At 43.8% G+C, this 12,426-nt stretch overlaps 1 protein-coding gene across 1 annotated transcript in view; it reads left to right on the top strand.

The window, feature by feature from the left end:
• Positions 1-12,139, top strand: part of LOC116278640 (rho GTPase-activating protein 20-like) — a 67,432-nt gene extending 55,293 nt beyond the window's left edge. The window contains exons 9-14 of the mRNA XM_072952329.1: positions 1,453-1,622; positions 3,000-3,161; positions 4,730-4,839; positions 7,482-7,671; positions 8,838-8,952; positions 10,120-12,139. Of these exons, the coding sequence (XP_072808430.1) occupies positions 1,453-1,622; positions 3,000-3,161; positions 4,730-4,839; positions 7,482-7,671; positions 8,838-8,952; positions 10,120-11,723 (2,351 nt within the window). The 3' untranslated portion in view covers positions 11,724-12,139. The remainder of the gene's footprint in view (positions 1-1,452; positions 1,623-2,999; positions 3,162-4,729; positions 4,840-7,481; positions 7,672-8,837; positions 8,953-10,119) is intronic.
• The last annotated feature ends 287 nt before the right edge of the window (positions 12,140-12,426 follow it).

The following is a 12,426-nucleotide window of genomic DNA, read 5'->3' as shown; positions in this document are numbered from 1 at the left end:
CTGCTGTGGTCATCTCCAACTCCATTCTCTATAGTTTTTTCAAACCAACAAGAGGACAGGTCTCTCTCCAAATTTTAGTCACCCCTGCCACCCTGGGTCCTGTGCTCATGGAATAAGCTGTAAAAATGGGAACCTCACCCAGCGCCATGCCATTCCCTTCTTCCAGGTGTCAAACTGTTACCTCCACTCTGTGCCTTCCTTTGGTCACTCTTCAGTGTCTCCAGGTCGGCTCTTACATATTTAAGTGTTGTCTGGAGTTTATAGCTGTTACCTGTGTGTATTTGTTTAGGCGAGCAGGTGTAGGTGGCAGAAAGGTCAAAAAGGACCCTAAACAGCTGTCTTTTTAGGTATCAGATCCTGTGCAGATTCATCCATTTTTGTCTTAAAATTAGATGCAGATGACATCAGAACTGTTTTAGAACTATGATCTCACAAAACCATGATTCACTACTGAACTTTCTTCTGCCTGTTTTGTTCCTGCTGTCTTTTTTCACCTAAATGTCTGCTCAGTTCAATTACTTTCGAGAATGGTTTATTGAGTACTTACTAGACATGAGGGATGATGCTGGATCCTCTACCTGTTGAAATCATGTTGATTCAAAATTCACATCCAATGCAGGTGCCTGCAGGACCGCTCCCTCTCTCCCAAAGGGGAGAGAGATGTGCTTCATGGTTTTTCTGAATGCCTCTGGTGCCTTGTTCCTCCCTTAGGACATTTTATTTATTAACATACTTGCTCTCCCCCCGCCACCCATCACCAGTCTTGTCCCCCCGTAAGATTATAAACTTTACCGTGGCAAGGGCAAGTCTCACTCATGTTTTCATCCATCCATGCTGCCTTGAACATACTTTTTAAAGTCAGGAACCAAAAAGATACATGAAAAGTCTGCAGTTGGAGAGAAAGGGGGGGAACGCAGAGCGTTAGCTTCCTGCCTCTGTGCTCAACAGCAGAGTGGGGCATCAGGTAGTAGAGCGCTCTTGTTCTCAGAGAGCACCTTCATAGCAAAGCCTCCTCCCCTTCCCCCAGGTCTTCTTCCTCTTCTTTTCCTCCTCCTCCTCCTCCTCCTTCTCCCCTCCCCCCTCTCCTTCTCTCTCCTTTCCCTCCTCCTTCTTCCTTTTTGTCATTATTGAGTTGTGGTCTAATTTGATCTTCAGCTTTTTTGTTCACTTAGTCTCCTCTTTAAAATGGCCTGTGAAATGCTTCATGCTGTAAGTTCAGTAAAGGGGGAGCCCCTTTTTCACCTTTGAAAATTTGGTTGCAGAATTCAAGCACATAGACCAGTGATGTCCCCAAAATGGGGGGGGGGAGAATAACCCAAGCGTTTGATGTTTCCTTACCTTATAAAATGCTGAGCCGTGGTGCTGAGCATACTATAAAATAGGAACTATAGAAATAAGATTACATGAATTAAATTAGGTTTACTAATAATCTCACTTCTTCCTTGGATTCAGGTCAGAAGACATTTAAAAGAAGATCTGTCATTAACTGGGCCTTCTGGCGGGGCTCGAGCACCCACCTGGACAACCAGCCCGTGTCACCAACGTCTCTGATGCCGGGACAGCTCTTCGGAGTGTCTTTGCCAGATATCTGTGAGAATGACAATCTACCCAAACCTCTCTTGGTAAGTCTCGTTTTGGTCTGTAACACTTAACAGGAAAGGAGAGCTCTGGAGGGAAACTCTACCCCAAATGGAAAAGTTGTGAACACTCATGGCTTTGGCTGAGAACCTTTATTATTACTTCAAAGAATACAAATCTTGACTAAACTATTGCAGCATCATGAGGCAGACATGATGGGGAGAGATGGTCTCGTCTGCTGGCGGCAGGAAAGAGCAGCGTGAACCTGCTCAGATAAACTAGTCTGTCTGCTTTGTGGATGGAGAATGCACTTTATCCCACACGTTCCTCTCACATCCTTTCTTGAACCCTGTGTTGTTCAGAACATGACTCTTTCAGTCACCTTAGCAGCAGGGACTAAAACTCACACTTCTTATTAGTATTCTAAGTGTTTAGGCATGCAGATACATCCTCTGGCATTTAGTTACCTTTTGTATGTAGAACAGATCAGGTGAAAGCCACTGAGTGTGTATGGTCTTCAGTGAAGATAGTAAATGAACCCTGTCAAGCAGCAGTTATTGAGTGTTCAGTACCCTTCAGGCACCGTCCTGGATGCCTGGCACTTCATGCTCTGCTGTATGTCTGTAAGTACCAGACACAGTCTAGTCACTGTATTGCTGGTCCTTCACAACAGAGTTAGAAGGTAGTTATCACCATCGTCACTGTCACCATCACCATCACCATCTCCATCATTCCTACTTTACAAATTAAAGCCCCACTTCCCCCAAAAAACCCTCAAGTTTACTGAAAGTCACACACAGCAAGTCTGAGCTATAACTAGGTCTCAGGTCCTGTGGGTTGCACGTCTCCGACACCCACTCTCTTCCTCCTCGGCAAGCGTAGGACATGCAGCTGGAAAGGAAGCAAAATAAAAGATCGGAATGGAATGGGACAGAGAAAGCTTCTGGGAAGTGATAATTTTGGAGGCTGATTTTAAAAGAAGGCAACACAGGAAGTAGGATGAAGTGTAAAGTCGCATGAAAAGAAAGACAAGCAAGTGGAGGTTGAGTTTGGCAATAACATTTCCATGTCTGGGGATAAGATTTCGTGTTAAGAGAACAGTGGGCAAAGAATAGTGAGACAGGAGGGAGACGAGGTAACAGGTACCTTGAAGTGACTACTGGATCGCTGAAAAAGGACAGTCGCATGAAAGCAAGAGTTGAAATGTAGCAAGAACAAATGGGAGAAAATAGATTTTGAGACACACACACACACACACACAAACTGGCTTTAATCCGCTGGCAGCCCGTCCAGCCCCAGCCCTTCAGTGCCTCCTGCCGGGCCGCCCCAGCCCCTGGCAGCCGGAGAGGGCAGCTGTGTGTTCTCCAGCTCCTTCTACGTCAAGTGCCATTTTGATTTTTGTTTCCTTTGCTTCCCCATAGGATATGCTTTTCTTCCTTAATCAGAAAGGACCCCTCACAAAAGGGATCTTCAGACAGTCGGCCAACATGAAATCCTGCAGAGAGCTGAAAGAGAAACTGAATTCCGCAGTTGAAGTACAGCTAGACTGTGAATCGGCTTTCGTGATAGCCTCTGTCTTAAAGGTGGGAACACACACCTTTTGTCCCCCCAGTAGTGGAGCTCTGGGGGAAGACAGCTGGTCTCCCTCATTATAACGCTATCCCCATCTGCAAAGAACCATCATAGTTAGATTCTCACAGCCAATTAGCTATGTGGTAAAAGTATTCGTAGCAGAAATACTTGTGGCAAAGATGTCTATGCAAATAGGTTTACTTTTAAATTATTTTAGAGCCTCAGCTATAGTTAGCTGGCCTTCCCTTGTCCCTCACTAACATTTGGCCATAGGACATACAGCGACATTTCAGTAATGACCCCCTGCTATGACTGTGACTGTGCTTGGCATTGAGTGTATGCAATGAAAGGCGAGGGTCTGGTCTGGTCCTGCCCTGAAGGAGCTCGTAGGTTCATGGGAGACATGCTCACCTCATCAGCTGACTGCAGCACCGAGGCCCAAGTCTTCCATGAAGTCACAGAAACACGACATGTACATCACAAGTTGTGTATCGCCTTTGGTAAAGCACATATGTAAGGCTGCTATTTGATTTTCCAGCAAGAATTAAAATTACTCCATTGCACACCTGTCTCCGTGTTGTAAGCAGGAACTTGCAAGAGGGTGGTCAGCCATGGGTCCAGCGCTTAGACATGGAATTGGGTTTTCTCTGCCTGAAGTTTCCTAAGGTGGAGATCAGACTTCACAAGCTTGGCTTGTTAGGACCATGCCAAAAGCAACAGAGAGTGCTGGCCTAGAAAGGAAAGGAACATAGGACCAGGACCAAAGTGTGTTTACTTTTAAGCTTTTTTGTAAACAAATGTCAAACAACAAACTCCCTTGGTCAGATCCTACATGTGTCATAGTCTGGTTTCACCACACCCGGCCGCACAAGTGCTCTCAGCAGGAGTCTTGAAGGCCGGGAAGAATAATGTACCAGGGACATGTTATTTAATATACATTAGAGATGAGGGTGCTGCCCCAGGCTCCCAGAGCCCAGCCATAGCCTGGAATGCCTTCTCCCCTCCGATGAAGAATACAGGGAGAAACTCCAGACACCTCTGGGTGGAATTAGTCACCAATGCCACTGGAATCTAAAGTTCTAAATTACCAGGGACTTTGTTTTATTTACTACCCTGTTCCTGGCACCTCAAGCAGTGCCTGGCACAGATGAGTAAATATGTATAGAATGACTGGATGACTGACTACCACATTGTGAATCTCACAGATACCTTCGTGCATTTCTTTTAACTAGTGATTTGAGAGAGAGAGAGAGAAAAAAAAAAGATTAGGATGGTTTGCCACACTCTGCCATGTTACACTAGTTTGCTAAGATATATACAAACAGGAGGTTTCAGTCCAAACAGTTTGTCCTTTATCTTTCCCACTGTAGTCCAGACCCCATCTTCCCTCTGGTTTTTTGTTAGGAAAAAAATTCAAAGCATATTTTTCTGTGTATGCACATCATTGGAGGGCTGGCACAGAGCTCTGTGTGTTCCAAAGAAGGGAGGACTGAACTTTCCAATAAAGTACCTTCTTTCTAATTTCTCTAATACAAATTAGTAGAATAACAATTTAAAAAAATTTTTCCCTCTATGTAAGGATTTTCTACGACACATTCCGGGAAGCATATTTTCATCAGATCTCTATGATCATTGGGTCTGTGTAATGGACGAAGGAAATGATGAGGAGAAAATAAATGCAGTTCAAAGGTAATTACTCCAATTTGGTCATTCCTCAAAAATACTTTAAAAAAACTTATATTTTATAAGCTTGTCTGTTAATGTAATAATAACTGTCAAAGTCATATCCATAGGGGCCAGTTTAAAAATAGATTTATGCTAGCAACTGTCATTGTTATTATTGGTTTTTTTCCTAATCTTATTAATATGGAATACTCGACCATTGTACACCTTCTGTATATTCTAATCTGATAGGCACTGAAACCCATTAGACTAATAGCTAATACTGTAGACACAATCTACAATTTATGACCTTAATTTTGGTAAATATTTAACTAACCAGGCGATTCCTTATACACTTCATTTAGCAGCTGAATTCATACAGAGAAAATTCCTTCCCCTCAAGGAACTCACAGTCTAGTAGAAATAGACAGATAAAACCCAGAATTCCAGGGCGGTGCAGTCAGTGCTGTGACAGGGGTATGTGGAGAAGGGGACGTGAGGACAGTCCAGAGAGACAGTCAACTCGTTGAAAGTGTCAAGGGAAAAGGGAGTTGCAAAGCCTCAGCCTGATCACAGAGAATGCATTGTCTGTCCTCATGGAAAGGGAAGTTGTGGGCAGAACCCAGCACCCCCATTCCTGAGTATTTCCCACATCATAAGAGAATAGGAAAGAAGTGTCCATTAATGAAAAGCAATACTTGCGTTTCTGTGAAACCCAAGAATCCCAGTATCATTTATTTGCAAATGCTTGTTTAGTGCAATGTTATCTTGAGCAACTTTCAAATGTAAATCATTATCTACACGCAGCTACTGATAGTGTAAGTGTTGAAGACACCAGACTCAGAGCCATGTACAAAATGCTGTCCCTGCTTTCATGACAGCTTGTTGGGAACTGTTCAGAGACAGGGAACCTGAGATTCTGTATTGTTGTTGCTCACTGTCTAAAACTTTATATTCTAGAAGCTATTAAAGGATGATTTTTAAAAGGCCAAAATTATGGCTCTCATATAAATATACACACATGAAAGAAATTTTATTTAAAACATGAATTAATAAAGAGAACTACTAAGACGTTACTGCCACCGGTTCAGCGAAGATGGTTAACTACGACAAGTTATAATAATTGAATCAGAAATGCTGAAATGATTTTATAAATAGATTTGAAAAAAACTGACTTTTTCTGCTGGGACATGAGGCAGTGCAAATAAATCACGTGTCTCTTCACCAGAGAGAATTTTCAGGTCTATGGACAAGAATTATGTGTGTTGCTGTCAATGTGCTACAGTTTACAGAGGTGTAAAATAACTCAAAGGCTCAGGGCCCCCTCAGAATCTGACACCCCAAAAGAGCACGCTAGGCAAGGCCTCACTGTCCCATGAAAACATTCAGCAATCTTTTGGCCCATTGCAATCTGTCATAATGTGTCCCTAGAAAACCACACTCATTGTCGGTCTGTGCTGCTGAAGAAGCGCCTCTCTGGAATTTATGCAACAAGAGCCAGATGACCTGATGTTCTTCCCCAGGTTGTGATACAGGAAAACGGGGCGCGAGAGGAGGGCTGTGTCCCAGGTCTCACTTGAGTCCCTGGGATGCCCCCTGCCAAGTGAGGGTCGTTGGCTTCATGCAGGAAAGAATTCAAGAGCAAGCCCTAGTTGGGTAAAAGTAGATTTGTTTAGAGAGATGTACACTCTGTAGACAGAGTGCAGGCCATCTCAGAACGCAGGAGAAGGGTAGAGGGGAGCAGGGTTGGGTGTTTAGTTTAAAGGAGAAGTAGACACACAGTCCATAGACAGAGTGCCGGGCATCTGGGAAGGTGAGGGAGCAAGAGAGTCCACGAGGCACGGTGTTGCGAGTTTTTATACGCTAACAAGTGAGAGGATTACTCCAACTGCTTTGAGGAAGGGGCGGGGATCCCCAGGAATTGGGCCACCACCCTCTCCTTGACTTTCATGGTCAGCCTCAGAGCTGTCATGGCACCTGTGGGTGTGCCGTTCATGGTGCTAGTACATTACAATGTGTGTGAGGGAGCTCAGGGTCCGCTGGAGGTCAGATCCCCTTCCATCCTGGTCCTCAAGGTCCATCGGAAGTTGACTTTTCCTCCACCTTGGTGCTAACTGCTGTGTCATTCCTTTAATGGCTGTGTCCTGCCCCCTTCCCTCCTGTCTCAGTTGCAGATTCTTGTTGGAAAAAAGCAACAAGCATGAATGGTAGTAAAAAAAAAAAAATGGTAGTAAATGATGGTGAAGGATAATTTAAAAATCCCTTATCAAGTATAAAATTGGAACAGTAGGAAATACACTGTTATAAGCTTGACTGATGTGTGAAAGTGGTACCACTGAGATAAAGAGACATGGGACAGAATTGACCTTAGAAGCTGGTGGAGCAGAGTGTAAGCTCTCAGGATGAAACTGGGTATCTTTGTGGCTGAGGCTTAAAAGGTTCTCACCCAGAGACAGAATACACAAAATAAATGAATAACACCCCTGAGCCTTACTCTCCCCCTCTGTAAGACAGTCCTCGCTCCGCACGTACCGTATAAGCTGACACTCCTGCATCTCTGAACTGTGTTTCTGTCTGCATGGTTCCCCATGAAAAGTGAAGAAAGGTTGCCCTGTCTACAAGTTTTCCACAAAATGTCTTGCTTAAAGAGCACTTTTGTCTGTCTTTAGGCTATTAGACCAGCTCCCAAGAGCCAACATTATTCTGCTAAAGCATCTTTTTGGGTTATTGCACAAGATTGAACAACACAATTCATCGAATCAGATGAATGCATTTAACTTAGCGGTGTGCATCGCTCCAAGCGTCCTTTGGCCTCCTGCTTCCTCCAGCCCTGAACTAGAAAGTGAATTTACAAAAAAGGTAATGAAGTTTTTCATTTTTCTGCCCTGGGGGACTGAGTCCCCATTTTGAACCTAAAGTCTGGGGTATTAATTCTGAAAGACATGTTCTTAAGTACATCTTCTTTTAAGTCTGAGTTCATCGACAGTTCTGTCCTCTCCTGGCAGACTGCAGAAAGATGATTTCTTAAGTAAAGAAAGTGACAGTAATTGGGTTACTTCTGTTTTCCCTTTAAGGGGGCAAACAGCTATGACTGACTGAAACCATAGAGGAATAAGAGCAGATGATAAGATTTTAAAAAGAAACAAAATACTTTGAAGTTAAACAGGTGCAGGTGGAAATCTCAGCCCTCCCCACTTGCCAGATGTACAATCTAGGGCAGAATTAGTTACACTGATCCACAGTTTCCTCACCTAACACAGTGGAGGTGGGGATGGTACCTCGCTCAGTCAGTACTTACTTGAAATCACACTCCTGCAGTACCTGGTGGTTAGTACAGGGACAGGGTACTGATTCCTCTTCCTCCCAATGTTCTGCCTGTTCCTTTGCCTCAGCTATTGGGGCAAGAAGACTATGGAAATGTTCCAGTTTATCTCAGTGGAGGCACAGCGCTCCCCAGCGAGCTCTTCTCCAAGCATCTCCAGTTCTGGCTCCTCAGGGAGGGAAGTGCATGGGAAGAGGCTGGTCAGGCAAAATGTATGCTTTTCTCTCCAGCTGTCTCTCTCCTTCACAGTAAATCCACAGAGGATGCCCACCTCCCACACTTACGACACCTGCCTTTTACATAAGAAACATATTTTATAAGTCTTTATCTAGTGATGCTTCATGAATTTTAATAAGAAAGTATATTTCTTCATCCCAAATGCCCTGTACAGAGAATACTTAAAATTGCCCTAATTTGAAAGACAGGACCATTAGTATCAAAATGTTAGCATTAAACCAAGGCCACAAATAATAACTTTAAGCCACTGGTTAAAATCAATCTCTATACTCAAACTACTCTTGAAAGTATCATGTTTTTTTAGGGGAAACAGTTCTGTTTAGTTTTCAAGGAGAAAGGAACTTTGAATTTCTCTCAGGATTCTTTTTTTTTTTTTTTCGGTTTGAACCAGGATTCATACAGGAAGTGTGATTTATAGGTGCGCTGTGTGAAAAGTAGCCCTCATTTTTGTTCCTTTTTTGTGCAGGTTTCTCTGCTTATACAATTTCTGATTGAAAATTGCTGTAGAATATTTGGAGAAGAAATCACTTCCCTTCTGGAAGAGGTTTCAGTGACATGTGATGCAAAAGAGAATGCCTCAGGTATTGTGAATAATGGGGTTGTTTTTGTGTGTGAGAAATGGACACACACGTGAAGGTCAGCGAGGGCACCGGTTACCCTCAGCCCAGAGCAGCTCGGGCGAAGGGGCCTCTCGCCTGGGTCAGGGGCCGCGGGCTTCCGCCCCTTCCTTAGAAGGCCTGCTCGTAGGTCAGGCTGTGTTAACACTGTGGTCGGGTTACCAAGCATATAAGACAAGGTTCCCAAACTCCAAGACATTGTTAGTGGCAGAATTTTAACTTTTTTTTTTAAATAAACCTTACAAGGATATACAGTAGAACAATTAACAGACTTACAATATAATATATTGTTATAACATATTGTTACAATATCTTACAATATAACAGAACTGCTGTGGTTGAAACTGGAGTAGGAGACCCAGAAGCAGGCCTGGTCTGGTTCCTCCTCATCTTCCTCTCCGAGGTCCCTGACACCTCTCAGAAATCCAGCGCCCTGCAAAGTACTTGAGAAAACAGCTAGCTTCCTGGGGCAGGGCAGGGTGTGTGGGGCTTGAAGACATTCAGCCTTCCAGAATATGAATGCCTACACCACCAATTCTTGGTTATCTTTGAACAATTATTCTGTGCCACCATAACATTAGTATCTTCTCCTGTAATTGTGGGAAACCATAACATCTAACTGGTATGATTGCCGTAAAGAATAAACAAGGTAATAGATATTAAAGAACTTTGTCAAAGGGAAATTGATACGGTTGGTAAATGATTTCTCTGAGGCTAATAGAGTTAATTAGGTATATCTGCCAGCTAATCCATTTAATAAAAGACAGAGTCTTATTCAGAACCTGGGTGTATCTGCATTAATTTATTCTTTTTTTTTTTTTTTTACCATTTCTTGGTATTATGACATGTGTTCATTGTTTTGAGGAAATCTTACTTAAAGAAAGCCTATTTCTCCAGGGACTGAGGTAAATCTAGTATACCCCAAAAATTTACTTTTAATTTCTGCACTAACAACTAGAAACATTGTGAAAGATGCTTTCTTTCTTGGGAGTAGGAATTTGAAAAATCTGCATGAAAACAGAATTAAACTAAACATCATAGTTGTTTAGTTGTTTTTTGTTTTGTTTTTTTTAAGGCAGCATGTATTTGAGGCAAGTGAAAATGTTAATCATGGTTTGATTTTTTTGGCAGATATCTCCTGCTTCCAGCTGAATGACTCCTCCTATGACAGCCTGGAAAGTGAGCTGAATGAAGAAGTCGATGCTCCATGCAGTGACTTAGTAAAGAAACTCGGTCCAGGCAGCAGAAGCATGGATTCCGTGTTAACCCACATTGACTCTGACCTCGAGCAGCCTGAGGCGGAAGGTGTTTTAACCTTGAGTGAGTTTGACTTAGACCATCCTAAAGATGAAGACGTCCATGTGGAACAGCCCGGTGAGCCCGCGCCAGTGGCCATGGCAGCAGTGCACAGAAAGGCCTCACTGCAGGACCAGGCCAGTGTCCCCTCTGACACAAGCACCCCCAGCTACCTGTCTGCAGCTACAGAAGATGCTCCAAAAACCCCGATGCAACAGCGACACTGCTCGGAGCCCAGCATCGGCTACCTGGGTTCAAAGCTTTCCTTTCTTAGGGCGTTTTATCAGAAAAGGATACGCAGGTCCAGCTATGATGCGATTCTCCTGAAAAAAGATGAGAACCATCTGAGTCAGAATCCACCCCTCCAGGAAGAGGGTACGACAGGTTTTAAAGTGAGTTTAGTCACAGATACTGATGTCAAGAAAAATGCCACTGATAAAAATCAAAAGGAGAAAAGCTTTTGTGATAGCGAAGGAAATCGTGTAAAGCTTTTTCCTAAATCCAAGCCAGGGACCATTTCTTACAGCCGCCTGTCCTCACACGATCGTCCCAGGAAACAGCCCTTCACTGCGGACATGGCTGGGTACTCCCCACCACGCACAGCAGAGCCCCTCAAGGGCTCAAGGAGGCAGCGGCGCTGCTCAGAGCCCAGCACTGAAGACCAGCACTGCAAACTGACCTATCTCACGGGACTTTATTCAAAAAAGAAGCAGCACAACGCAAGCTGTGACGCCAGTCTCTCGCACAAAGAGGAGGATTATCTCAAGCAGCACAAGTCTTTGCAGATGGAGGGGCAAAAGCTTATCAATCGGAGCTTGGTCATGGGGATTGAGGTTGGCAAGAGTGGTGCTACAAACCAGATCACTGAGAAGGTCTTCCCCCCAAGGTTAAACATTTGCCCGAGGAGTAGCTGTTCCAGCTTGTCCTCCCCGGACACGTCCCCATCTGGCTCGCCAGTGAGCTCCCAAGACAGCGCTTTTCCTCAGATTTCTGAACAGTCAGTGTTTACACCCACTGAAACATCCTCTCCAATAGATTGCACTTTTCAAGCTCAAGGAAAACAGGAAGAGCTTTCTTCTGACTTTAGCAGTTCCAGCCTCATTTCTGGAATTCCCGGTCCCTCATCAGGGCAGGCCAGTAGCCACCAGGCTCATACAAAAAAGGACAGCCTAGAAGGGCATTCACAAATGCATTCTATAACTCTTCACCCCAGAACATGGTTGAGAAATGGTATAGCCAGTTTGAAAAATTGGTCCCTCAAAAAGAAGGCAAGGGTACCGAGACCAGAAAACAATAAAACAGGTTCTCTAAAAGGACCCATGGAGCCACCTCCATTTGCTTCTGGCATTCCAGAAGCCAGCACACTGCAAGAGAGACAGACAGACATTCCCCAAAGGGCAACTGAAGGACTTGGAGCTGTGCAAACAGCCCAGTGCTGATGCTGAGGACACGCATTCAACCAAAGACATTTAACCACAATCAGAATCTAATATCTGCAAGGACAGAAACCGGGCTAATAACATAAAGATAATAATTATTATGACCCCTGTGTATAGAATAACCAAGACAGGTAGCATCAAGGTTATCACTGCTGATACTTAGGACAAAAAAAGAATCCTCTTTATTGAGACTATTTGGCAAAAAGTTGAGACTAAAAGATTTTATCACCTGTTTGGGAGGCTTTTCCTTATTAGAGCATGGATTGATCCTGTCATGCATTTTAAGAGATCCGAGCAGAGGGCTAAAGAAGCATCATCTTCTCTAGAGGAAACATGCCTTAGATGACACTAAGAAGGCAAGGATATCAAAAGTGAAGAATAAAAACCATGGACAGAGTGGGAAGTCTGCAAAGAAACCATCCGCATTCCATGAAATGTTTTTAATAAGTAAGCAAGAAAAATACCACCAATCAAAGCATTAAGAAGGAAAGCATGTCAGATGATCAAGGAAATCACGTCAGACTTTTCCCTGAAACCAAGCGAGTGGCCAGTTCGGAGACATCTCATAGTCAATCACATGCCCTCACAGAATCATTCCAGGTACCAGCCCATTAAGGCAGCTAGAGTGGAAAAAACTCGAGGGATTCGAGCCACAAGTACCAAGACATCATAGTTTTTGTTGGTCAGTTTGTTTTTCCATGGG

The sequence above is a fragment of the Vicugna pacos genome, chromosome 30 (genome assembly GCF_048564905.1).
Source record: "Vicugna pacos chromosome 30, VicPac4, whole genome shotgun sequence".
Classification (NCBI taxonomy): domain Eukaryota; kingdom Metazoa; phylum Chordata; class Mammalia; order Artiodactyla; family Camelidae; genus Vicugna; species Vicugna pacos.
This window is presented reverse-complemented; position numbering and strand designations above follow the sequence as displayed.